Source organism: Neomonachus schauinslandi, chromosome 8 (assembly GCF_002201575.2).
Source record: "Neomonachus schauinslandi chromosome 8, ASM220157v2, whole genome shotgun sequence".
Classification (NCBI taxonomy): domain Eukaryota; kingdom Metazoa; phylum Chordata; class Mammalia; order Carnivora; family Phocidae; genus Neomonachus; species Neomonachus schauinslandi.
Genome location: NC_058410.1, coordinates 143,185,344 through 143,213,291, shown reverse-complemented (window position 1 = coordinate 143,213,291; position 27,948 = coordinate 143,185,344). Strand labels below are relative to the sequence as shown.

At 43.9% G+C, this 27,948-nt stretch overlaps 5 protein-coding genes across 5 annotated transcripts; 3 read left to right on the top strand and 2 right to left on the bottom strand.

The window, feature by feature from the left end:
• Positions 1 to 5,273: 5,273 nt before the first annotated feature.
• On the bottom strand, positions 5,274 to 5,669 carry LOC123325527 (histone H2A type 1-H-like). Its single transcript, XM_044917650.1, has one exon. The coding sequence runs from the start codon at positions 5,667 to 5,669 to the stop codon at positions 5,274 to 5,276; it is 396 nt and encodes a 131-aa protein (XP_044773585.1).
• A 278-nt stretch (positions 5,670 to 5,947) lies between these two features.
• On the top strand, positions 5,948 to 6,331 carry LOC110583630 (histone H2B type 1-A-like). The gene has a single exon (XM_021693631.1). The coding sequence runs from the start codon at positions 5,948 to 5,950 to the stop codon at positions 6,329 to 6,331; it is 384 nt and encodes a 127-aa protein (XP_021549306.1).
• A 2,697-nt stretch (positions 6,332 to 9,028) lies between these two features.
• On the bottom strand, positions 9,029 to 9,412 carry LOC110583620 (histone H2B type 1-A). Its single transcript, XM_021693624.1, has one exon. It carries the CDS (start codon positions 9,410 to 9,412, stop codon positions 9,029 to 9,031), a length of 384 nt encoding a protein of 127 aa, XP_021549299.1.
• Positions 9,413 to 9,731: 319 nt separating this feature from the next.
• LOC123325528 (histone H2A type 1-H) lies at positions 9,732 to 10,127 on the top strand. The gene has a single exon (XM_044917671.1). It carries the CDS (start codon positions 9,732 to 9,734, stop codon positions 10,125 to 10,127), a length of 396 nt encoding a protein of 131 aa, XP_044773606.1.
• Positions 10,128 to 27,611: 17,484 nt separating this feature from the next.
• Positions 27,612 to 27,948, top strand: LOC110586724 (40S ribosomal protein S28-like). The gene has a single exon (XM_044917453.1). The coding sequence runs from the start codon at positions 27,637 to 27,639 to the stop codon at positions 27,844 to 27,846; it is 210 nt and encodes a 69-aa protein (XP_044773388.1). The 5' UTR covers positions 27,612 to 27,636; the 3' UTR covers positions 27,847 to 27,948.

The following is a 27,948-nucleotide window of genomic DNA, read 5'->3' as shown; positions in this document are numbered from 1 at the left end:
ATAATTTGGGGGTTTTTTACTATTGAGTTTGGAAAAGTCTTTATATATTATAAATATAAGTTTCTGTCATATTTATAGTTCGCAAATATTTTCCTTAAGTCTGTAGTTTGTCGTTTTAATCTTCTTTACAGGACTTTCACAAAACAAACATTTTTACTTTTGATGAAATTTACCAATTTTTTTTCTCTCCTGGATGGTTTTGGTATGTTTAAGAACTTTTTGCGTAGCTCTAGATCCCAAAGATTTTTCTCTTTCTTTCTAAAAGGTTTACAGTTTTACATTTTACATTTAAATCTACCATCGGTTTTGAGCAAATTTTTGTGAAAGGTGTAGGGCTTAGGTTGAGTTTCCTACTTTTGCCTATTGGTCTAGCATCATTTGTTGAAAAGATTATTCTTCCTCCCTTAAATTTCTTTTTCATCAGTGTCAAAAACTAGCTGGCCTTACCTGTGTAGGACTATTTGTGGGTTCCCTGTTTTGGTCCATTGATCTATTTATCTATCTCTTTCCTATTACTACAGTCTTGATTACCATATTATAAAATATGTCTTAAAACTGGGGAGAGTGATTCCTCCCACTTTATTCTTTCTTTTCAAAATTGTTTGATATTATAGTTCCTTTACATTTCAGTTATTAAGTTTTAGGAGTTCTGGTTTTGTTTTGTTTTGTTTTTTGTGGAGTCCTTCTGATTTTCCACATGGACAATCCCATCATCTTCAAATAGAAGGAGATTTATTTCCTATTTTCAAATCCATATGCCTTTAATTTCTTTTTCTTGCTTTATTGTGCTATGAAGGACTTCAGAAGTTGAACGTAATGGTGATAATGAATATCTTTGCCTTGTTCCTGATCTTACGGGGAAGCATAGACTCTCTCTTCATTAGTATGATATCTGTAGGGTATTTGTAGATGTCCTTTATCAGACTCAGGAAGTTCTCTTCTATTCCTACTCTGTTGAGAGTTTTTAATCAGGAAAGGATAGTGAATTTTGTCAAACATTTTCTCTGCATTCATTACTATGATCATAGTTTTCTTCTTTATACTGTTAATGTAGATTACACTGATTGATTTTGAATATTGAACCTGTCTTGCATTCCTTGATCTTTATACATTATTGGATTTGACGTGCTATTATTGTTTCTTTTCTATGTTCGTAAGGGATATTGGTCTGTAGTTTTATTTTGTACTGTTTTTATGTTACATGATTTTAGTATTGGGCTAATTTTAGAATCAACTTCAGTTGGGAAGTGTGTTCTTTCATTTTCTGGAAGAGACTGTAAAATCAGTGCTATTTCTTCTTTAAACATTTGGTAGAATTCTTTACTGAAACCATCTGGGTCTACAGATTTTATTTGAGTGAAAGTTTTTTACTATTTCCATTTCTTTAAAAGTTATAAGAATATTCCATTTTTCTACTTTATCTCAGATGAATCTTTCTAATTTGTGGCTGCTTGCAGTGTTCCCTTATTATCATTTTAATGGTGTTATATCCTGTTTTATTTCTGAGATTGGTAATTTCTCTCTTTTATTATCAGTCTTGGTAGAGCTTCTCAATTGTATTGATTTTTCTAAAAGACATTCTGTTGCCACGGTTTTTCTATTGTTTTTTTGTTTTTAATCTCATTGAGTTCTCTTCTTCCTTTTTTTTTTTTTTTTTCAATTGACTGATTTTAAAGAGAGCAAAAGTGGGAGGGGCAGAAGGAGAAGGAGAGAGAAACTCAAGCAGACTCCATGCTGAGCGTGGAGCCCAACTCGGGGCTGGATCTCCTGACTCTGAGATCACGACCCAAGCCAAAACCAAGAGTCAGATACTCAACTGATTGTGCCACCCAGGTGCCCCGAGTTCTTTTCTTATCTTTCTTCCTTTTTGCATTGAACTTATTTTGCTCTTCTTTTTCTATATCTTTATGTGGAAGTTTGTAGTAATGATTTGAGAACTCTCTCCTTTCTGATACAAACATTTAGTGCTAGATTTCCCTCTCAGCATGACTTCAATTGCATCCTACAAAAATTTTTAAGTGAACTTTATTTTGAGATAACTGTAGATTCGCATACAGTTGTAAAAAAATATTACAGATACCATGTAGCATTTACTCCATTTCTCCAAAAGGTACATATTGCAAAACTTAGTACAATATCACCACCAGGATGTTGACATTGATATAATCAATATAGAATACTTCCATCACGGCAAGGATCCCTCATGTTTCCTTTTTATAGCACAGGCACTTCTCTGCCAACCACACTCCCTCTTGACTCTTGGATCACTAATACAGTTTCTGTTTCTTTATGTCATTTCAAGAACGTTATGTAAATTGAATTATATAGGAGGTAATCTTTTGGGATTGTTTTTTAATAAATAGACTTTGTGGGCACCTGGGTGGCTCAGTCGGTTAAGCATCTGCCTTTGGCTCAGGTCATGATCCCAGAGTCCTGGGATGGAGCCCCGCATCAGGCTCCCTGCTCAGCGGAGAGTCTGCTTCTCCCTCTACCCCTCCCCCCTGCTCGTGATCTCTCTCTCTCACACGCTCTTTCTCTCTCTTAAATAAATAAAACCTTTTAAAAAAATAAAAAATAGACTTTATTTTTTTTAAAGATTTTATTTATTTATTCATGAGAGACAGAGAGAGAGAGAAAAGCAGAGGGAGAAGCAGGCTCCCAAGGAGCAGGGAGCCCGATGCGGGACTCGATCCCAGGACTCCGGGATCATGACCTGAGCCAAAGGCAGACGCCCAACCGTCTGAGCCACCCAGGCGCCCAATAGACTATTTTTAAAAGCAGTTTCAAGTTGACAGAAAAATTGCGTGGAAAGTACATATACCCCATATATCTCCTCTGCCTCTATGTTAGTGTGGTACATTTGTCACATCAATGAATCTCTGTTGGTACATTATTATTAACGAAAATCCATAATTTACATTAAGGTTCACTCTGTGTTGTGCAGTTACTTCTGTGGGTTTTGACAAATGCATAATGTCATGTGCCCACCATATAGTATTATAGAGAATGGTTTCCTTGTCTTAAAAATCCTCTGTGCTTCATCTCTTCTTCCCTGCCCCCTCCTACACCAAAGCCTGACAACCACTGATCTTTCTTATTGTTCTTATAGTTTTGCCTTTCCCAGGATGTTATTAGACTCATGCAGTATGTTGTCTTTTCAGACTGGCTTCTTTCACTTAACAGTATGCTTCTAAGATTCCTACTGCCTTTTCATGGCTTGATAGCTCATTTCTTTTTATCACTGAATAATACTTCCTTGTATGGATGTACCATAGTTTATTTATCCAGTCATCTATTGAACTGAATTGTGAATAAAACTGCTATAAATATTTGGGAAATATATATATATATATATATATATATATATATATATGTGTGTGTGTGTGTGTGTGTGTGTGTGTGTGTATATGATAGATATATGATATATATCTGTATATATATATATCTCATATATATGATAGATAGATAGATAATTGCTCGATCAAATAGTAGGCTAACATTTACTTTTATAAGCAACTGTGTCTTTCAAAGTGGCTGTACCATTTTTCACTACAACCAGCAATAAACAATAGTTTTCTGTTACTTCAGCTCCTAGCTAGCATTTGGTGGTGTCAGTGTTTTGGATTTTGGTCATTCAAGTAGGTGTGTAATGGCATCTCGTTGTGATTTTAATTTGAAATTACCTAATGACATAGGATATTGAACACCTTTTCATGTGTTCATTTGCCATCTGTATATCCTTTTTGGTGAAATGTCCATTTATGTTTTTCATACATTTTTTAAATGGATTGTTGAGTAGTTTTTTAGTGTTGAGTTTTGGGAGTTCTTTATATATCTTAGATACTAGTCCTTTGTAAGATATGTGCTTTGAAGCTATTTTCTTTGAGTCTATAGCTTGTCTTTGCATCCTCTTAAAAGAGAGGGTATTAGTTTCTTATGGCTGCTATAACAAATTATCACAAACTGGGGGGTTTAAAACAGAAATTTATTCTTGTATAGTTTTGGCAAGGAGAATCAAGTTAATCAAGTGTTAACAGAACTGCTTCCTTCTGGATGCTCAGAGAGAGAATTTGTCCCACGTTTCCCTCCTGGTTTCTGGTGGCTTCCAGGAATCTTTAGTGTTTCTTGGTTTGTAGCCATATCACTTCCAGTCTCTGCCTTCAACTTTCACATGATCGTCCCTTCTCTGTGTCTTCTCTTGGGTCTCTTATAAGGACACTTATTATTGGATTTAGGCCCTACCTGGGCCCTTAAGATGATACAAGATCCTAAACTGCCCAGAAAGAACACAGATAGCAGCCTAGAATCTAAGCAGAACCTGAATGGTTGGGATTAAGGAGAATCAGAAGAAAGGTGTTAGGACTGAAATGACTTATATCATGTAGGATTTAATTTCTCTGTGATAACAAAGGTAGAGGAGATTCATCTGAGGAATCCCAAATTTTGCTGCCAGATTTTAAAGAGTAAACTGTCAGTGATCTAATAATATTGTTATATTCCAGTGAATGCAACAAATTTAGTTCTTATTTCCAGCATTGTGTTATTTGGGTGCCATTCTTATATGATGGTCATATATTATTGGTTGATTAACATACTAATGAGTTTAGTTGGACTGTGTAAGAAAGTATAGCTTAGGATGGGAAGATAGATGTCAGTTTTATTTCTACTAAGTAGAAAGTAAAATGTGGTCCAGTTCTGATAAATTTCAGGATTTTAAAGGACCCATGGGGCAAGAGAAGAAACCATAAGTGACAGACCAGCCTATCTCACTGCCCTCTTATGGATTCTAGCAGCAGAGGGTGGGATTGGGTTGATGACCCCATGGAATAGAGTCACAATGTTCTGATGATCCACAAAGTCTCAAAAGGCCAGACATACCCCTTGTTTGGTGCTAAGTTTGTTGTTGTCACAACAGCCCTAATCTAAGTTTGCTCTTTTCCCAAGGAGAATGGCACATCTGCCCCCAAGAGTCTGCTGGATGGTTGCTCTATCTACTCTGCAGGACTAAAAAAGTTCCATTGTAAAAATTACTGCGCATTAAGGTGAACTGCTTCAGAGGCCTCGGTCACCTTTAATTAGGTAATTTTCAGCGTCCTGTTAAAAGAGTTGTGGTCAATTAAATCCTTATTTGTTGCGGGTGAGTCTGTTACTGTTCTTTATAACTTTTTTATAAATCTTAAGTTCTTTCTCAGAAAATGTGAGTGGCTCTGAAAAGAGCCTTTGGTTCAGTTTGGGTTTGTTTTCACTCCCTAAGCTTTACTGCTTCTGAGGTGTTACTTGCACTGGACTTTGTGGTGGTGGCTCTCGGTCTTCTTGGGCAGCAGCACCGCCTGGATGTTGGGCAGGACGCCGCCCTGCGCGATGGTCACGCGGCCCAGCAGCTTGTTGAGCTCCTCGTCGTTGCGGATGGCCAGCTGCAGGTGGCGCGGGATGATGCGCGTCTTCTTGTTGTCGCGCGCCGCGTTGCCCGCCAGCTCCAGGATCTCGGCCGTCAGGTACTCCAGCACGGCAGCCAGGTACACGGGCGCGCCGGCGCCGACCCGCTCCGAGTAGTTGCCCTTGCGGAGCAGGCGGTGCACGCGGCCCACCGGGAACTGCAGGCCGGCCCGCGACGAGCGCGTCTTGGCCTTGGCGCGGGCCTTGCCGCCTTGCTTGCCGCGTCCGGACATAGCTTGAGAACAGATGTGTAATAACGGAGAAAATTTCCGTTGGGGCAGGTGCCCGGCCTTTATATAGTCTAATGGTAGGTTGTGAATTGCTATTTGATTGGCTGATAGTCTACCAATGAGAGAACATTCCTGGAATCACCTCATTTACAAACACGCCACTACCCATTGCCCAATCAGATGTTGGCTGCCGAACACGTCATTGAGCGCTGTGCCTATAAATACCACACTTGGCCTCCTCAAGTGCGGGTTGTTGGCCACGTTGGAGCTGTTTGCCAGCCATGCCAGAGCTGACCTCAAAGGGCACTACTATTTCCAAGAAAGGTTTCAAAAAAGCTGTAACCAAAACTCAGAAGAAAGAAGGGAAGAAGCGGAAGAGATGCCGTAAAGAGAGCTACTCCATTTACATCTACAAGGTGTTGAAGCAGGTGCACCCCGACACCGGCATCTCGTCCAAGGCCATGAGCATCATGAATTCCTTTGTTACTGACATCTTCGAGCGCATTGCGGGCGAGGCGTCCCGCCTGACGCATTACAACAAGCAGTCGACCATCACGTCGCGGGAGATCCAGACGGCCGTGCGCCTGCTGCTGCCCGGGGAGCTGGCCAAGCACGCCGTGTCCGAGGGCACCAAGGCCGTCACCAAGTACACCAGCTCCAAGTAAAACGACTCCAGGCACCAGACAAACTTTATAACCCAAAGGCTCTTTTAAGAGCCACCCACATTTCCCAAAAGACTGTAGGCTCTTAGTTGTAATGTATGTGGGTAGGTCTTCTGACCTCGGGTTGTGATCCGATGGTCCTGGGATCGAGCCCCCACATCAGGCTCCTTGCTCAGCGGGAAGCCTGCTTCTCCCTCCCTCTGCCTGAGGCTCCCCCTGCTTGTGCTCTCTCTGACAAAATCTTTAAGATAAATAAGTGATCTGATAGGTCACATGAAAAAACAATGTGCATTTATCATTTGTGCAGTGACTTATGAACTGAAGATCCAGCACTGAAGTTTGTAATTGATGCAACTATTCACTATTGAAATTTGTACTGGGTTGTTGGTACTGGTGTTATTTAACCGAACTGTCATAACTTAAATTCATTTATATCAAAACCGTGCAGTGTGAGATTTGTCTCTAGAAGTAAGCGCCCCACTAAAGAAGCTAGGAAAAATAAAAATAAGGTGAGTCAGTGGAAGGCGAAAAGTTAAATAATGAAAAACCTGGAAAAAAACACTTAGGAAAAAGAGAAATGGCAAAACCGTTTTTAAGCTTTTTCATTACAGTAAAACTAATAAATGCAAAAGTAAAGAAATAGCAAATAAATACATTTTAAAAAATAAAAGATTAGCCAGTAACTGATGGGGTTTGCAAGAAAACACAAACACAAATTTAGGGATAATAAAGGACTTATAGTTACAAACAGTGGAGATAAAATCACTAGATACCAATTTGCTTATCTCTAAAAGGATAACTTTAAATGATTTTCTTGTAAGATATAATTTACCAAAACTTATTACAAATTATTAGCAAATCTAAACAAAAGTTTCATGAAAGAATAGGGAAAATGGTCAAAGAATTGTCAACTGAAGCAGTTTGAAAAGAGGAATTTTACCAAAGTTTTCAAGAAAAGAGAATTCCGATGTATTCAGTTTCAGGTATTAAAAAGACAGTTATTTTCTAGGGGTGCCTGGGTCACTCAGTCCATTGAGAGCATCTGACTCTTGGTTTCAGTTCAGGTCATGATCTCAGGGTTGTGGGATCGAGCTCCACACTCAGTGGGGAGTCTTCTTGGGATTCTCTCTCTCCCTCTCCCTCTGCACCCCTCCCCCCTACTCTCTCTAAAAAAAAGGAAAAGGGACAAGAAAGTCCTCAGGGAAGACTTTTCTTGCTCTCAGGGGCTCAGTGAAATAGACTGTCTCTTCCTACCTTTACTTCCTCCCATCTGCATGAACACTTGGAACTGTGGCCAGCATGAGGGTAAAGTTGGTGCGGAGAAGAGCTGAGGCAATCAGGGCAATGAGCCAGGACTCTGATCATCCCACTCCTGGAATTTCTCTGCCTTTGGGCATCCTGATTAGTGATATTACTTATTGTATCAGCTCATTCATTTGGTACTTCCTGTTATTTGCAGCCAAAACATAATCTGAAGTAAAACCCAAGTCAGGCTTGGCACTATCAGGTGGTACTGAAGTTTATTTAATGCAAATATATATACATTTCTAAATCATAAAAAAGTGCTTTAAATTAAGTTGAGGATTCCAGCTAAATCACAGGTTTACTGGAAGTAATTTGATCCCTTTCTTTTGTCGTTGAATTCAGTCGTACATGGACTTCAATACTTGGGTCTCTTCTCTAAGAGTCCAGATGACGCAGTAATACAGGACACGAACACCATTTAATGATCAATCCTACGACAGAACAAGTGATCATAAGGTGTAGAAAAGCAATGTAAAAAGGGAAGAGATTCAGTTAAAGTTACTGTTTACCAGCAGATTGTGGTTAGCCAGGTTAGTTCCAATATGAAATACCTCATGGTGACATTTACACATTCCAGGGTCAACATGCCCTCTACAAATAACGGGCTACAAACCTATAACATAGAAGACCTCAAGCCAAGAGACAGCACCTCAAACTGCAGCTTGAGGGCAGCTAGGCTAGTGTATAGGACAAATTCTTTCATGCACATAAGTAAACAGGAAGCAAAACACATTCTCCAGGCCACACTTCCCTAGGGTCCCAAGAGCTCTCCACAGCTTCAGGCCCTTATCTTCTAATAGGGAGGATTTTTGCAAAAGGCCGAGTAGCTCAGTTGGTTAACCATCTGCCTTCTGCTTAGGTCATGATCCCAGGGTCCTGGGATCCAGCCCCACCTCAGGCTGTTTGGCCTTCTGCTTGTCCCTGTCTGCCCTGCTGTGCTAAAATAAAATTTTTAAAAAACAAAACCCTGCTGCATCCCTTGTGAGCCTAGTCTCCCCCAGCAACCCCATCCACATGTACAGATTACAAATGCTTTTCAAACTCGCTTAGAGCATTGCTCGTATGGAGACACTCAGGGATCCCATGAAAAATACTGGTAGCCCTAGAATGTAATGCGAATCTCGGCCCCGTTGGGGACAGTACTTAATCGGCTTCATTTGCAAATAGTTCCACACCACTGTCGGGTCCTAACCTGGCTGAACAAGTCGCACTATTCAAATAGAACTAGCACCTACTTTTACCTGTTTTAGAAACAAGATTTTTGAATTCTCAGTTGGGCACAATGTAGGGACTGTGCCCTGTCAGCAGAGAGCCCACAGCCCTTCTCCAGGAAATGTAAGTGGCTCTTAAAAGAGCCTTTGGGTTAGATTAGCTAAAGACGTTTACTTGGCAAGCTCACTTGGAGCTGGTGTACTTGGTGACGGCCTTGGTGCCCTCGGACACGGCGTGCTTGGCCAGCTCCCCGGGCAGCAGCAGGCGCACGGCCGTCTGGATCTCCCGCGACGTGATGGTCGAGCGCTTGTTGTAATGCGCCAGGCGGGACGCCTCGCCCGCGATGCGCTCGAAGATGTCAGTAACAAAGGAATTCATGATGCTCATGGCCTTGGACGAGATGCCGGTGTCGGGGTGCACCTGCTTCAGCACCTTGTAGATGTAAATGGAGTAGCTCTCTTTACGGCATCTCTTCCGCTTCTTCCCTTCTTTCTTCTGAGTTTTGGTTACAGCTTTTTTGAAACCTTTCTTGGAAATGGTCGTGCCCTTCGACGTCAGCTCCGGCATGATGAGTGTACAGCTCTATAGCGTTACAGCTCTCCAGTTACAGCTCTAACGGCTCCAACCAGCCCCAAGCAAGCGAAGAGCACTCAAGCCTGGCGAGAGCAGTATTTATAGGCACAGCGCTGAAGTGACACATCGAGCAGACACCGTCTGATTGGTTAATGGGTAGTGGCGTGAATGTAAATGAGGTGATTCTGGCCGGGCTTTCTGATTGGCTAGACGGCCATCAGCCAATCAGATAGCAAATCACAACCTACTGTCAGGCTATAAATAGGCCTAGCAGTGTCTTTAGCTGCTGTAGTTTCCCGCAGTGCGCTCAGTTATGTCCGGGCGCGGGAAGCAAGGCGGCAAAGCACGCGCTAAAGCTAGATCCAGGTCGTCTAGAGCTGGCTTGCAGTTCCCGGTGGGCCGAATCCACCGCCTGCTCCGTAAGGGCCACTACTCGGAGCGGGTCGGCGCCGGCGCGCCCGTGTACCTGGCTGCCGTGCTGGAGTACCTGACGGCCGAGATCCTGGAGCTGGCGGGCAACGCGGCGCGCGATAACAAGAAGACGCGCATCATCCCGCGCCACCTGCAGCTGGCCATCCGCAACGACGAGGAGCTCAACAAGCTGCTGGGCCGCGTGACCATCGCGCAGGGCGGCGTCCTGCCCAATATCCAGGCGGTGCTGCTGCCCAAGAAGACCGAGAGCCACCACCACAAAGTCCAGAGCAAGTAATTTCCAAGCCCTGAATCCCAGTGAGTGACCTGAACGTTTGGAGAAGAAAAACCAAAGGCTCTTTTCAGAGCCACTCAAATGATCAGTGAAGGCTGTGCATAAGCTACCATGTATGTGAGGTGTTTACCTATATGTACATGTACCATGAGTCTCGGTAAAAATCCAGCACTCCAAAACGACCTTTGGTTCTACTAACGGGTTCTTTTGAGTTTTAAAGCTGTTAAGGCTGAACAAGCCTTCCTGGTAAGTGGTCAGCTAGGAAGGTTTTTCTGAGAGCGCAGGGAGAGGGCCAGAGAGAAAGAGGGAGAATCTGAAGCAGTCTCCATGCTCAGTGCATCCCATTGCAGACTTTGATCTCACCACCCCTAATATGACCTGAGTGGAAATCCAGAGTGCTTCACCTAACCGACTGAGCCACCCAGGCGTCCCAGACAGCAAAGTGTTTAGTCACCACGTACCGGAGTCATTGGGAGGAGGAACTGCAATTACACTATCATTACAACCACCACTTTGTTTCTGAGCCAATGTGAACAAGTGATTTATTTTTTTAGAGAGGGCACTCGTGAGAGAGCGTGGAGGAGGGGCAGAGGGAGAGTGAGAATCCCAACCAAGCTCCACACTCAGCTTGAGCCCCACCTGGGCTTGATCTCTGGACCCTGATATCATGACCTGAGCTGAAATCGAGTCCCACACTTAACCCACTGAGCCACCCAGGTGCCCCTAAACAGGCAACTTTAGTGCTAATATTTTATTGAGTTAAGGACTATACTTTTTTTTTTAAAGATTTTTATTTATTTGACAGAGAGACAGAGGGAACACAAGCAGAGGGAGTGGGAGAGGGAGAAGCAGGCTTCCCGCTGAGCAGGGAGCCCGATGTGGGGCTCGATCCCAGGACTCTGGGATCATGACCTGAGCCGGAGGCAGACGCTCAACCACTGAGCCACCCAGGTGCCCTGAGTTAAGAACTATACTTAAGTGATGATTAGATAAGACCAAACAGGAGGGGGTGCCTGGCTTGCAACTCTTGATCTCAGGGTTGTGAGTTCCAGCCCCATGTTGGGTGTAGAGATTACTTAAAATCTTAAAGAAAAAAAGAAAAAGAAAGAACAAACAGGAGAGATGTAATCTTGTAGCTTTCGATTTAACTGGTGACAGTCCTATCACACAGTCCAGCAAGATTGCCTGGTTTTTTTAAAGTATCTTCTGAAAAGGAATTTCCTTTCAAATATGCTAGTATTTATTCAGTATCCTGAAATCTTTAGACAATATATGAGAAAACCAAAAGTTAGCAAGTTAATCTTAAAATTTAGGGCATATGTGAATATTTGATTCGTGTGGTTTCACACACATGCTTAATAAAAAGGACTAGAATAGTTTCTTAAAATACAGAACAACATATCTCAAAACCAAGTTTGGTGTATCATGTGTGATGGAGAGAACTAGTGTCAGTCTCATAAGAGGCAGGAATATGACAAGAATGTCTATCATAATTATTTGAAATCATTAAGAAATTTTGGCCACGCTTTTCAAAAATTTTGACAAAATAGTTTCAGTTGATTTGTTTGTATTGTGAACACCAAGAAAAATTGGAAAACAAATGAACATTTAGTTAGACTGTCAAATACAAAATTACAAAATATTCAGTAGTCCACCTTATCTAAAAGAAAAAATCTCATTGGTTTTCAAAAAAAAAAAAGCAAGCCATTCCAGACACTTGAGATCTACACATAGGATATGAATAGAAATAGATATGAAGAAAGGTATAAAGTTCTATAAGAAGTTAAAAGATGAGAATTAAGTACATAATATGTTGATTAGGGAAAATTGGATTATGAAAGAGTTAACCCTCTCTTATATATCAATTATATCAATTAAGGCATGTAATTGGGGAGGGGCACAAAACGAAGGAAAAATTTTGAAGACTAAAGAATTGCACAGATATACTGAACAAAATTAGATAATGTTTAGAACATAGCAATTAAATTTTTTAATGTGAAATTTTAAAATCAAGGAAGAATAATGCTATACACAAGTGATTGTCTAAACGAGGGATATGTGAAAAATCTAAACAGAAAAATTCTAAATAATTTAAATAGATACACCTCCATCAAGGAGGTAGAGTTTAAGTCCCCAGCCTTGCCAAAGCACAGAGTATGGAAAGGCGGGGGAGATAGGAAGTGACTTTATAGTAGAGAAATCTAGCAAACACTGTCTCAGCCAGGTGATCAGTGTTCACAGCATCAGTGATAAGCCACGTGGAAAACATGGGCCTTTAATATGGTATGTTGAGAAGGGCGTGTCACTTCTTTGGTCTTCCTCCCAACAACCCCATACTTCCAACCAAACCATGAGGAAAATATCAGGCAAATCCAAGTTGAGGAGCATTTTACAAAATATTTGACTATAAATCCTCAAAATTATGAAAGTCATAAAAAATTCTGACAAGGAATTCTGATGAGGAATTTCCTCATCAAGGAAATTCTGACAAACTGCCATAGCCCAGAGGTGGCTAAGTAGACATGACCACTAAATGTCATATATTATGGATTGGATCCTAGAACAGGAAAAAAAGAAAACAAAACATTAGGTAAAACCTATTGAAATCCAGTTTAGAGTTCAGTTCACTGAGATGTACCAATGTTAGCTCCTTGCTTGTGAGAAATACACAAATATTGACAATAGGAGAAACTGGGTGAGGAGGATACGGGAACTCTATCTTGACAACTTTTCTGTAAATCTAAAATTATTCCAAGTTAGAAAGCTTACTGAAAAGAACAAAACAAAATGAACTTACTAAACAAACAAACCCAAACCAAAGCAAACAAACAAACAAAAACAACAGGGAAGAGTTCTAAATGCAAAAACGAACAGATGAAATACAACTCTTCACACCAGATCCTTTATAGCTAATTGGAATAGACTTTTGGCTTCTCAAGTGCCCTCTCTGTCACTGGTCTTTCCCCCAGCCCACACTGATGTGGGAAACAAAGGCAGAAGAAAAATTATTAGATTTTCTTACTGTCTACAGCCCACTGACAAGTCCTTGAAACAGGCAGAGGGACGTTTCTCTAGGGACTCAACTGCCTCGATGTTAATACTTTGCTAAGGGCAAAAGGCAATCTGAGCCTGAACTCACCACCCCCCAAACCAGGATCCTTTAGATCTACTTTAACATATAAAAATTCCTTTAGAAATTTCCTTTATCTCTATCCCCCAAGATACGTGTTGGCAATCATCCCCCAAACGTATGACCCCCAAGCATATACATCTGAAGGCTCTTGTGACTAAGGTTTTATTAGACGGTAATAAATGACCTTTTCCCAACAACATCTAGAACCCTCAAGTCCTGGAAACCTTGCTTCCAAAGTTCCTTAGAGACTTAATGCTATCCCTAACTGCCTCCCAACTTGAAAGTATAAAATGGGCCACTCCTCATGACCCCAGTACAGCTCTTTCTGCCCAGGGGTCCTGTCCCGTGCTTTAATAAAATCACCTTTTTGCACCAAAGACGTCTCAAGAATTCTTTCTTGGCCGTCAGCTTCAAACCCTAATGTCTTTCCTACCTCCTGTTCCCAGGATCTGTCCATGTCCCCCAGATGACAATGGGTTGCCCAATATCAATGTCTTGTCCCACAACTTGCTTCAGCACGGGTATCAGCGTCATGTACCAGGTATTAGGGGCTGAATGGAGATTCTTGGCTTTCATTCTTTGCAGTGAATGTGGCCAGGTCAGACCCTTGGAAGATGGGGGCCTAGAGGGCCTGTCTCATTCCCAGCTCCCTGAGAATTTACTGCACTTTATAGAGTTCCAGGTTCCTAGGTTCCCGCATGGCCCTCATTGAGCCAAACCTCCCTATAGGCTAGAATAATTCAATCTATTTGGGAGTGAGTACTTTGACCCCCTGAGCCCCGTGCAGGCACTGCCAGAGGGCAGGGTGTATTGTGATGCTCATCATCTCTGCCTCCAGCCTGGTCAGAGAAATGCTACGGCCCTCATATCCCATAGCCACACCAACCATGCAAGGACACTTGCCCTGGCCTTCTGCTGGAACTTGGCAGCTAAGTCAGTAAGCTCAGTGGGAAAAAAGGGGAGGCGGGCACCTGGCTGGCTCAGTTGGTAGAGCGTGCAACTCTTGATCTCGGTCATGGGTTCAAGCCCCATGCTGGGCACGGAGGCTACTTTAAAAAAAAATAGCTCAGTGCGAGTATATTCTCTCATCATGACTGATGTGGAAATATTGGGGTTCAGAGCCGATGGCCAAGAAAGAATTCTTGAGATTTTCAGTGCAAAAAGGTGTTTTTTTATTATAGCATGGAACAGGACCCGTGGGCAGAAAGAACGGCACTGGGGGCCTGATGGGTGACTGATTATATCTTTGGAGTTGGGGGAGGTAAAGAGAGAGGGAAGTTTCTAAAAGGACTTTCATATGTTAAAGAAGACTCACAGGGTCCTGGAGGCCTTGCTATTGTCAAGCTAAGGTTGTTTTTCCCTCTAGCAGAACATTAACGTGAAGACAGTTGGGAGTTTCCTGGAGGAATGTTCTACTCTGCCTGCCTCAAGTATTTGTCAATGGGCTGTGCTTTTGTTTCCCTTTGTATTAGGGTCCAAGCATTCACCATCAATCACCACACCTCCTCCTCTTCCCTCTCCTCGCCTTCCCAGGGATTCCACCCTTTAGCATCCCAACCAGGCTTTGTCACAAGCTCTCTGACCTTGATCTGCAGCGGCTTGCGCCCTCGCACAACAGCATGCTAAGGCCTCCAGCACTGTCCTGCTCACCTGCCAGCCCCGAAGCCTGCAGACTAGGGGCAACTGCACGTCCTTCTCTAACCTCAGCTCTTCCAACTTTCCAAGCCGTACTTGGGTACTGGGAGCCATCGAGCCGCCCACAGAGGAGGCCTGCCCACTGTGGCAGCCACTGGTTTCCCTTTTTTGCCGCCATATGTGTGCACACTTCCTCCACCAAATGCATTGGACCGGCTGGCGTTTTCGCCACGCAGCAGTTCCCAAGCATCTGACCTATGGGCCACCCCTCCCCACAGGGCCAAACTCGGGTTCCCTCTTCGGATGCCTCTTGCCTAAGACCCATTTCTTTGGTATCCTGGTTGGCTCGCCAGTTGTTGGTTGGCTCACAACTTTGGGACTTCCCCGAGTGAGAATCAAAATTAGCCCCTGTACTCAGAGGGCAAGGAGAGACTGAAGGCAGAGGCCGGCACTCTAGGTTGATAAGTGGCAGCTTTACTAAGCAAAGGAACTAGCATACAAGGCTTGTCTTGGGCGGCAGCAAGATGATCTCCACACCTACCCACCAGAATCTTAAGAGTTTCTGTAGAGGCCATGCCTGGGTTCAGTCTTGTGTATCATTCCGATGGTCTCAACACGGTGCTCTCTCAAGGCTATCTATGCCCTCGAAGGGACTCCTAGTACAGGAACAGTGGGTGGGACATACATTCCAAGGACAGGGGAGTGGGTATGGAGCTTCCAATGGCCCTGGTCCAGTTTGAGGGTCAACCTCTCAATGACCAACTCCAGCAATGTCTGTCAACGGTTCCCCCAAAGCTCGGATTGTCCAGCTCAGCTGTGAGATGTAGCCCCTGCCTGCATCGCTGGGCTCTTTTCTTACAACAGTCTCCCATGTTGTGGTTTTATCCATATACTTAAGTTCCTTGGACCCACTTTGCTTTAATTCACTTTTGCCTTTCTTAGTTATATTCCCTCCCTGGAATGTTCTTCCTTCCTCTCTTCATTTAATTAGCTTTTATAAATCTTCCAAGATTATTTTCATGCATTACATCATTTGTGAAGCTTTCCTTGACCATCCTCCATCTTAGGGCCATTTAGCTGTTCCTCTTTGGTGATCTTGTTGAACCCTGAATGAATCTCAATTATAGCATTTAATATGTTCCGGTAGAAGTTGTATCCATCCATTTCAGAGAGAAAGAGAGAAAGAGAGCATGTGAGTGGGGGGAGTGGCAGAGGGAGAGGGAGAGAATTCGCAAGCAGACTCTCTGCTAGCTCGGAGCCCAACTTGGGGCTCGATCCCAGGACCCTGAGATCATGACCTGAGCCAAAAATCAAGAGTTGGATGCTCAACCGAATGAGCTACCCAGGTGCCCACTACTTAGTATTTTAATGACAAAAATAATAGCAACATAGAAAATTGAGGGGGAAAGGGCATCCATGACTTCAACATTTTGACAAATTTATTCTAATTTTTGTGTGTTTTCTACTAGCCTTTATGAATACAAAATATTTTCTATTTCAATATTATTATTTTTTTAAAAACGTCATATTATTAGGTTTTTTCCCAATTCTTATTTTCACTAGGTACATAAGAGTCCATCAAAAGACATTTATTGAGCATTTACTATGCATCACCACTCAGTGCTTTATGTACTTGGTATTGTTTAATTTTCAAAATAATCACGTAGGTAGGTACTATTATTATACCCCTTGCACAGATGAAGAGATTCAATCTGTTTAAGATCACAGAACCAGCACTGGAGCCGACATTTCAACCCAGACATTCTGACTCTAAAGCCCACTTTAACTACCACTATGCCAGAATGGATAATTTGCCATAATTCACTTAAATATACCGTTCTCCCATTGTTGGCTCCGAACATTTTATTATTACAGTCAGCGCGATAATGAACATCCCCATGCAAGTAGTTTCTTCCTCCTCCTGAAGTATTTGCTTAAACCATTCCTAGGTATATAGGATGAATGGGTCAAAGAGTATGCAAGATTATTATGGCTTTTTCTGCATATTGTTCAATAATTCTTCCAGATGGCTGCATGAAAAAGCTGCCAGGAAAGCATGAGAATAGATCTGTTTTATTTTGCGCTCGCAGAATTTGGTGTTGTTTAAAGAAAGATTTGCTTCGTTGATAAGTTAAAGCCCTACCACATTATTTTTATTTTAATTTGCATTTCTTTTTATCAGAGTGAGACTGGACATTTTCATTCGCTCCTATATACAGATAGACACAGACGGAAGTATTGACAGTTGCATGTTTATCTTGTCAGTTTGTCCCATCTTGTGAAATGTCCCTTTGGTTCCTTTCAAAAATTAAACAAGACATTCAGATTTGTTGTTTTCTAACCTTATAAAACTTAAGTTATGGTAGACCCTTCCCAGAATATTCGTAAAATCTGAATAAAATGATTTTATAATGCCGTCAATAAGAACCGGTTGGATTTCTGAAACGGCCCCTTGAGGAAGGACGTATTCCTCATTAGTGTGAAATGTGGTCACACATGAGCTCCTCTCAAGTCAAATATAATCTTAGCTGACACCAGAGGGAGCCCACCAGGCATTCCGGGGGAAAATATATCCAATATTTTAACATGTCTCTGAAATGGCACTTTTGAAAACGTACAGTGAAATTTGAATACTGCAGTTAATAGTCCTGGGGAGAAAAATATAAATCAGCGCTGAAAATATTCGTTCAGACCCCAACCTTTCGTTGAACTAGGAAAGATATAAAATAAGAATGGTGATTACATGAACAATTGTAGAACCCCCACAGGTGGCTGTTCAGGTCTTTTTTCAATGGCTATTTCTGGCTCCCGTGAGCATGGGAAACAGACCGACCTGCCTCAGAACTCATCTGTTGAACCAGTTCCCTAACCTCTCTGTTCCTCGTCTCCTCCTTGCACCCTAATACCTACCTCACAGGGGCCCAAATCCTAGATCGCATCAAGAAAGCATCTGATCAGTTAGTGCTTTTCTTCATCTAGTGCGGTGGTTCTCAACCAGGGGTGACTCTGCCCCCCCATGGAACAGTTAGTAATGTCTGGGGATGTCTGTGGCCAATGGAAATGAGAAAAAGCCCTTGAGTCCGGTCTGGGTTTGAGTCCTGGCTCTTCCTCTTTCTGCCTGGGCGATGGGGAAGGTCTCTCGACAGCTCAGCCCTCTGTTTGCTCATCTAGAGCGTGGAAGGAAGAACCCCTCATGAGTCCGTGTGGATTTCACAAGGTGTCAATTGTAACCCCCTCTCCTTTGCTGGTCAGGCTATGCCTGCGTCCTGTGGCCAAGCTCAGAATTTACCGCAGATTTACTCTTGTTCAGCTTCAAGGTACCAGCTGGAGGCAGGTGTATTCTGCTATTGGTCATCCGGTGTGTGAGGATCGTGTGGTCAACACTTCATGCCCATTGTTTAAGATGCAAATGTAGAAAAGCATCTGAAAGGTGGCTTCGTGCCCAGGAGCCCACGTCCTGCCTCCTCTCCTGCCTGTCCTCTGTCTTCAGCCTGCCAAGGAGCTCGGCTCTCCGCACACTTCTCTTCTCCGCCTCTCGACAGGCTACGTCGGGGCCCACATTTGTCTAAACAGAGACCAGACGCCCACACCGTGTATCTGAAATGTATGCATAAAGCATGTAGTTATGCGTCTCCCACCAGATCAGAAAGTGACTGGAAACTTTGAATGACACAGTGAGAAACCCCAGGGAGGCTAACTTCATGGGTGTCCTTTCAGAAAAGAGGTCGTGCGCAATGGAAAATCATGTGTCATGGTTGGGGCCACATCGAGGAAGTCGGGGGATGGCCGTCAGGAAGGGGCAGCAGTAACATGTTGGGGCTCCCATGTGCGGGTGGCAGGACAGACGGAGCCCTTGAATCTGGCCTGTTGTTCCTACAGCCAGCCGGTCAGCAAAGGCTGCTTCTCAAAGAGGAAAAGTAGAAGCGTCTCAGGTAAACATGGGTCTTTAAATGAGATTTGGTGTAAAATCCGTGTGGGCCTCTTTTGCTTGTTCTCCTGACTGACTCACCCCGGGTAAGCTCCGTGTCCCAGGCAGCTGTGGAAGAACGGAGGGAAAAGCCACTCTCTCTTCCAAACGTTAGCTCCTGTGGGTGTGGAGGGGCCAGCCTTACCCAGCTGAGTGAAACAGAACAAAATAGAACAAAGCCCACTTTTCACGTTTGGCCCAGAAGCATCCGTAGGTGGAGGCCCACAGGGGAGGCCTCAGTACCTGCGTGTTCTCTGAGGTGGGCTTCTCTGCCCCAAGGTAGAAACCCCCAGGATCAGAGACAGAGGCAGAGTCTTCCTATCCTCGTGCCTCCCCGTGAACATGCGTCGCCTCCAACCCCGAGTTTTTCTGGGTCTAGAAGCTGCTACCAAAGGCAGTAGTTCCAGCGGGAAACCCAGCCTCTCCCATCAGCAGGGGGGCGATCTGTTCTCATTCTGACCAGGAAAGACATTACTGTTTCTGCTGAACATAACCAAGCATTGCCCGTGGGGTTCATGGGATGGGGGCCGTGCTCACTGTGGTGTCAGCAGAGTCTGGCGATGGCCCCACTGCTGTCCTAGCCATCCACTCTATGGAGCTCTGGGGTTTGGAGGGGTGAGATGGTGGCAGAAAGTGGGAGCCAGACTTGGGGTTCTGGTTTAGTGAAGACCTCTTTTAAGTGGACCAGAATCCCTAGGGAGACAAGGAAGGTTTGAAGGACAGACATCGCCCCCTCCCCTACTCCTGGCTGCCAAGCCCACAGCTGGTTAACTGATGTCCAGTTGTGCTCTAACCTGGTGCTGCCCAAACAGGCAGGGGATGGGTGCTGTGTAGAGGCAGGATGAATTAAAGGAGGGTGCTCAAACTCACTCTCAGGGTCTGCCGCCCAGGATCTGCCTCAGCAAGGGAGCAAACGGGTGAGGGGGGCACAGAGCTTGCCAAGAGATTCGGGGAGAGAAATCACACACCAGGCCTTGGTACCTGGATGCCTGAGATGCCTATCTGCTAAGAGCACTTTTATCCAACAAACCTTCCCATAAAGGGAAAAGCCTTAATTGGCAGCCAAGGTAACATTTCAGTAAAATGGAAGTTATAAGGGCGCGTGGGTGGCTCAGTCGGTTAAGCCTCTGCCTTCGGCTCAGGTCATGACCTCAGGGTCCTGGGATCAAGTCCCACATTGGGCTCCCTGCTCAGCGGGGAGTCTGCTTCTCCCTCTCCCTCTCTGATCTCTCTCGCTTTTGCTCTCAAATAAATAAATAAAATCTTTAAAAAAAAATGGAAGCTGCAAGAGAAAGGACGTTGTATTTATTTACTATTTATTTCCTAATAAATTACATAAACTAAGTGGTTTAGACAATACGAATTTACTGTCTTACAGTTGTATAGATTCAGAAGTTTGACCTGGGTCTCACATGGCTAAAATCAAGGTTTGCCCTGTTATAAATAATCTGATAGTAAACATCTTTTCTCGAAGACATCTGTCATGTTTTCTCCCCTTAGGATAGGTTCCTAGAAGTGAGACGTTTTTCCCCCAAGAAGTTAGTTTTCTTTCTTTTCATAAAATACCTCTTCTTATGGAAGTAAGGTTGGGGCACTTTGATCCCTGTAAAGGGGACTGACTTGCCACAATGGATGTGGACTAATAATCTAAAATGGAATGGAGGCAGGAGACCAACCACATGTCCATGACAGTGGATGAGATCACCAGGAAAGCCAGTGGGCAAAGAATGGACCCTACAAACACAAATCTTTAAAGGGCAAGTGAAGAATATTGAAAGATAAGAGGAGAACCAAGAGAGCTTGGTATCTTGTAAGTCAAAACAATAGATCAGGAACAGGTAGTGATGAACATAGTTGGATGGATGCAACAGAGGGCCCAGTGGGACAAAGGTTAAAATGTACCTCTTGGGTCTATCAGATACGTAGTTATTATTGACCTTAGACTGTCTCTTACAGAAGAGTAGTGGGCATAGAAGACCACTTACAATGGGCCAAGGAATCCATGGGAGATAAGGAAGGGCAGAAAGCAGTCCAGAATATTCTTCTGAGATGTAAGAATGGGATGGGGAGGAAGAGATGGAACATAGTGAGCAAGAGAAAGCACAAGTTGGGAACCAGCCAGTAGGAGCATCTGGGTGTTCTTATCATCTCCCTTTTAGGCTTCATTTTTCTCTTAATGATAGTTATCCTGATTCTTTGGATCTGCAGACCATTTTCCTTGGCTAAAAGGATAAAGGTATGCTAGGAGATGGGAAGTTTCTACCCTCTGCCCATTGCTGGCAACTTCATCCACTCATTGCCCCTTAGCTCCCTCTTCTTTGATCTGAACTCCACCTCTTCCCTTCATAGGAACTCAGAAAAACACCTAGAATGGGATTTTCCAAACTCATCTTATTGGGGGCTTTAGTTTGTTTTTACACGCTTTTGTGTCTTCATAAAAACTGATTTCCTACTGCCTTTTGTAAGATCTTTTCTAGGCATGAATTCATCAGAGCTCCCTGTCCCTCCACATTTATTTATTTATTTATTTTGTTTTTAGAAACCACTCTTCCCTCTCTTCTTCTTCAGGATCATTTGTTCTTTTAATGTAATTACATATTTTTGTGCCAAGCACTCTAAGAGCCCTTGTAAGGTCTTTGGTGGCACTAAGCCCCGAAAAGCTTATGAGAGAGCCCTCATTCCCTAAACCGTGTGTAATTCAGAACAAAAATAAGTGTTTTAGTGATAAAATTATACATGTGTGCTGAGATTAAAATAACTTCTTTCAGTTTTTTTTATTGCAAAATTCTGGGCAGGGATTTACCAAAGCTGATCTCTCCTCATCTGGGGGGATGTCTGCTCTTCTTACTTGCCAAGCAAGGGCTGTATCTCTCTGCTGGGTCCTTGGACACTGGGCTCCTCTGCTAGACTCTAAGTTCTTTGCCTACAGCTTGTGTCCTTGCCTTGAGAGGTGCCCGATTGAAGGAAGCCATCTTGGTGTCCCCATTTCCCTAGGGAGGAGGCTTCAGTTATGTTTGTGTCTTGTCTGCCCTCCTCTTTCCCCTCCTCTCTGCTTCCACTCACATACAGTTGTAAGACGCATAATAAGACAGCAGAAAATAGAAACGATAACAGAGGAAATCCAACATATGCATCCACAATGCTGGGTAGTCACATGCACTGATCCTTCCGGAAACTCTGTGAGCAGTTGTTTCTGTCCTATCTCCGTTTTACAGGTGAGGGTACTGAGAAGGATTTGGCCAAGACCCCTGTTATGGGTTGAATTGTGTCCTCCCAAAATTCCTACGTTGAAGTCCTAACCCCCAGTATCTCAGAATGTGATCTTATTTGGAAACAGGGTCATTGTAGGTGGAATTAGTTAACGTGAGGTCACACTGGAGTAGGGTGGGCCCCTAATCCAACATGGCGGGTATGCTTATAAAAAGGAAAAATTTGGACACAAAGAGACATGCACACCCGGGAAACACCATGTGACGATGAAGGCAAGAATTGGGGTGATGCTTCTCCTAGCCAAGAGACACCAGATGTTGATAGCAAACACCCAGAAGCTTGGGGAGAGGCATAGAATGGATTCTCCCTCACAGCCCTCAGAAGGAACCAGCCCTGCTGACATCTTGATTTCACACTTTTAGCTTCTAGAACCATCAGACAACACATTTCTGCTATTTACACACCCTTAGTTTGTGATACTTTGTTACAGAAATTCTGGAAAACTGAGTGACTTCCTAGCAAAGCTGGGATTTGGGTCCAGCCTTTCTGGCTCTCAGTCTAATGTTCTTTTTCTGATAGGCCAGTTGTCTCATTTCCTGAGGGGGAGTGACCACTGCCACCAGGATAGTCTAGGACTGCCCCCTGGACGAGGTGGGCTCTGTGCTGTGCTTGAAGATCAAGAGAGTTCTGATGCATGGAAGGGGGAGTGGGGAATGAGAACAGCACAGACAAGAGCCAGGAAGGCTCCAGGCCAGTCTGGCTGGGAACAGACGACCGGTATTAGGAAGCACCTGGTTATAACTTTTGCATATTCTGAGTATTACAATATGATCTTGTAAGGGGTTGTAAATCTCCTAGAGATAAAAGTCATGGCCAATAGGGAGCGACTTAACATTTCTGTGAACCTGAGCATGCAATTAATCAAAGGTCAGGCTTCCACAGAAGCAAGCTCTTTGGCTAGCTGGCAGGCAGGCTGGGGAATGGGGAGTGAGAGGGTCATTGGAATATATCGAACAGCCTGGTCAGGCAAGCAGACACCTCTCGGGTAGGTTACCCGAACTTCAGAGATTAGGAGTGATCCTCTGTGTCTGCAAGACCACTCTGTGTCCTGTTAAGGCAAAACATTTGGTGGAGATGCCATTTTTTTTGTCAGGAACAGTTAATGGATATAATCTCATTTTGATGGTGGTGGTGGTGGGGAGGTGTCAGGACTTTTGTTTTCTTCTCTCCCCAAAAACAGTGAAAAGGAAACTATCAAAACAATGGTCAAGGGACTGGCAAAAGGGAATGGTTTGGGTTGAGTTGACCCAGGGATCCCCAAGCATGAGATCACAGATGGGACTGGCTGGGCCAGTCCTTGAGTGATCTCCACGGTGACCTTTGTAAGCCCAGGAGGTGTTGATCCAAGCAGAGATGGAAAGATGAAGGGGCCAGCTGCGGAGCTTGGTGCATTTATCTGCTCTGCACCCAAGGGTTGTTATATTGAGAATCTACATCTGTTAAAGGTCATCACCCACCCTAGAGCACGTGAGCGGGGGTGCACCAGCCCCCCGATGACAGCACGTCTGAACTAATGGCAGGCTGCCCTCTCTGACAGCCCGTCTTGACGGAACACGTGCCGCCTGCCTTCCCCACCACCGGCTTCACGCGGGGTCACACGAGGCTGCAATCCTGGTGCAGCCACTGAGGTCGGTTCTCAGATAATCACTCCGCAAAGCGATATCATTAGCAGTATTAACGCCTGCCTGCAGGTGCTGTAATTGCGCCTGTGGTAATCAGTGCTGACTCAGAATGGCACAGATTTATAAAGACACAGAGAGCGTGTGCTCAGCCAGGATTCCCACGCAGCCCATCCTCCTCCTCCCCCAGCATATGCGCAATGTTCCTACTCGGTTCTTCTACAGTCTGCACTCGGACACCCAGGGGAGTAAAATGTTGTCTCCATGTCTGGGAGACTCACTTCGCACTGTGCTGAGGACTGACCCTGGACCGTGTTTCCCTCCTCCACTTTGAGAACGGTGGGAGCCATAGAGACTCCAGTCTGGGAGCAAAAGTCACCGGGGGGTCCTGTGTTAGCCAACATTTGAGGGCTAGGACTCTAACTCTGCTGTGGACAAATAGGCCCAGCTAGAACTTCACGGCCCCCAGGCTGGGGAAAGGAGAGGCCCGGGGATTTCATTTTTTGTGGTTATTCGCTTTACATTTTTCCCCTTCCAGTTTTCCTCAGATACCTTTAATTGACTGGAAACTGTTGCCATTAAGGAGGCAAGGGTATTTTGTGAACTATTTATCGGGATTCCATGTTTGTGAAAAAAAATTGCTTTCTTGCTTTTCATTTCTTGTGGATAATTTTTAGCTCCCATTTATAATGCCTGCCTGGTCCTCCCTAACAACATTTATGTGCTAAAAGATTAAGTGTGAGTGAGAGGGGTCTGAGGAAAAAATGACCTGAATCAAGTGTTATGTTCTAGAAATTTCACCATGTGTGACTTTACCCATCACAAAACTCATGTAGAGGACACCTGCTCTGTCTCACTGCCAGGTATTCATCTTCCTTTTTCTGGTAATTGAATTCTCTGTCCTAAAACATTCAGGGTCATTTAGGAAGGTCAAACTTTGCAACAGGGGTGGCTGGACCATCTCGACCAGAGCTCGATAAACTTCTTCTGTAAAGAAACAGAACATATTCTTGGCTTTGTAAGACATACCAACTCTGTCATGCCTACTCAACACTCAACACTCAACATGCCTACCACAACACCAGCATGGAAACAGCCACAGTTAATATAAATAAGTGAACATGACCAGACGGGACCCACATTGGGCTGGATTTGGCCTAGGTTGGTAGTTTGTCCACCCCTGACTGGGACCTTGCCAGTTGAAATGCCCTGTACTTTGTTCAGAGAAAGGTATGGAATCCAAGGTGGGCCAATCAGAATATTCCCTGGAACTTTTCTGTTGGAGCTCCAGAAAAAGTTGGCCCTGTAGTTAATTAGTTGTGAGGACGTGAATCCGGAACTGCCAAGAGCCATCTTCTTTGCATGGTAGAAGGTTTCTGATGGAGACATGGAAGAGAGAGAGAGAGATGCTGGTATTTCTTGAGCCAATACCCCCAGCCCAAGATCCACATCTACTTTTATGACTTACAGTTCTATGTGCAAGATAGGTTTTGTGGAAGCTAGTTTGAGTCTGGTTTTGGTCTTACAACCAAAATATTCTGGCTAGTACACTTTAAGAGGTCAAGGTTATCCCTGTTTCACAAATGAATTTGTCTTCCACTCTGTCACCTACCAGCTGGGAGAACTTGAACAATTTAATTACTTCTCCGAGCCCCAATTTTCGAATTTGCAAAATAGAAATAATAACTGTACCTTCATCACAGCCACCTCCATTGTTTGGAAATCAGTTTCTACTTTGGCACGGTGGTTAGCTGTTTTCCCCCACTTCCAGCCAAAGGTAAGGCCAAGCCACCCCTAGACTCCTTGGACTAAATGCATGCCTCGTGGGGAAGCTGGAAAGATGTACTACTCTTTCAAGTTTAGAAATAGGAATAGGGCTTGAAAGAGAAGTGAATTAAATGCAGGCAGAGTGAATCTTAAGGGTCCTGCAAGGGTACAAAGTCAAGACTCATGGTCAACATGAATGTGGGACACACGGATCCAGAGGGCCTGCTGCATAACCACGTGGGAGCACATCCAAGGGGTTTCAGGAGCAGGGATGGGACAAGGGAACAGAAGACTATTTTAAGCTTTCTTACTTAAGAGGGTGATGAACCACTACCCCCATGCTCCGCCCACACAGCTGTCTTGCCTACCTGACGTTTTTGCGAGCGCTAGGGTTCCCAACACGTCTTCAGGTGCATCAGCTCTGCCCATCACGCAGTCTGAAGTTATTATTGCTACTGTTTTCATTTCCATTCAATCAGTGAGGACATGGGCTCAAACAGGATGTGCACAAGTACACAGTGCTCATGAGGGGTGGGCTCAAGAGTTTAACCATGATTCCTGATTCCAAGTTCAGACACATTTCATTTGTATAGGGTTTTTGTTTGTTTTTCCCATTACATATGCTTTCTGCCCTGGAATGCGCCAGCACATTTTAAACACTGGAGGCCTTTGTCTGGTCCAGGGGTCCCACGCGTGCCCTCTTAGCCTAGATGACCTATGACAGGCCCCACAAAGCACTCTAGTTCATAAAACCAGCTTTCAGCTTTGAATCTTCTTTGGGGCAATAGCTGCTAGCAAGTCATCGTGAACAATAATATCTGTAATTAAAGTACAAAATGAAAATTTTGCTTATTCTTCCATTACAAGAGACATTTCTACGATGTTGATGCTGGCAGCTCTTCTAACTTGCAAGTTATTGTTTTTATTACTAATGGCATTTTATCATTCTACAAGCAAACACAGAGAGAGAGAGATCGAAACAATCTGTTTGCATATTCTCAAGTACTTTTTTTCCTCCCTTAAAAATTTTTTTTTTTTGGCGAGTGAGGGAAACTAGAAAATTGTTTTCTAATTCTGTCTTAGCAGGAGTTAAAACTGGTGAGGATTTCTCCAGACATACTCTCATTTCTCCGTGTTCTTTAGGACTAAATGACTAGATTAAATGAGAATATTTACCAAGCTCTTTTTCTTTAGAATACTGGAACATTAGAAGCATGTCACAAAATTGTCTCCCCCAAAAATATACCCATCTGATTAGTTTTGAGTGATAGTTCAGCTCATATATCCTTTTACCCAGATGTGAGCTGGGTCTAAAAGGGAAGCTAGACCAGAGGGGTGTGGGGAAGGAGGAGAGAGCAGGGGCCTCTTGTCTGGTCTAGAATCTCTACATATCTACCAGCCCTCTTCCTAACCAATAACTTGCTTTGGGCTCTTGACCAAGACACCATCTCCCTTGACTTCAGGACTGTGTTAGTATAACAAGTAGAAAACCTTAATATATGTTCTTAATAAAGGCAAATGGGGGAATTAATAGTGTTAATTATATTAGATTTTTCGGGCGCCTGGGTGGCTCAGATGGTTAAGCGTCTGCCTTCAGCTCAGTCATGATCCCAGGGTCCTGGGATCGAGTCCCGCATCGGGCTCTCTGCTCCTTGGGAGCCTGCTTCTCCCTCTGCCTCTCTCTGTCTCTCATGAATAAATAAATAAAATCTTTAAAAAAAAAAATTATATTAGATTTTTCAATGTACTTGACCTTTTTTTTTACCTTTCAAAATAGTAGATTAAATGTTCTTTTTTGTCCTGTGAATTTATTTATTTTTTAATTTATTTTATTATGTTGTGTTAATCACCACACATTACATCATTAGCTTTTGATGTAGTGTTCCATGATTCATTGTTTGTGCATAACACACAGTGCTCCATGCAGAATGTGCCCTCCTCAATACCCATCACCAGGCTAACCCATCCCCCCACCCCCCTCCCCTCTAGAACCCTCAGTTTGTTTCTCAGAGTCCATGGTCTCTCATGGTTTGTCTCCCCCTGCAATTTCCCCTCCTTCAGAAAACAGATTAAATTTTCTAGTTCTGGCCCTCTCCGCCAGACCGCCGCCGCGCCGCCATCATGGACACGAGCTGTGTGCAGCCCATCAAGTTGGCCAGGGTCACCAAGGTTCTGGGCAGGACCGGCTCGCAAGGACAGTGCACGCAGGTGCGCGTGGAGTTCATGGACGACACGAGCCGCTCCATCATCCGCAACGTGAAAGGCCCCGTGCGCGAGGGGGACATGCTCACCCTATTGGAGTCAGAGCGAGAAGCTCGGAGGTTGCGCTGAACTTGTGGCTGGGTCCTGGATGTCTGGGTCGACCACTTGGCTCACAGGGATGATCTGCGATTGTTAATAAAGCGTTTATGTTGTATGTAAAAAAAAAAAAAA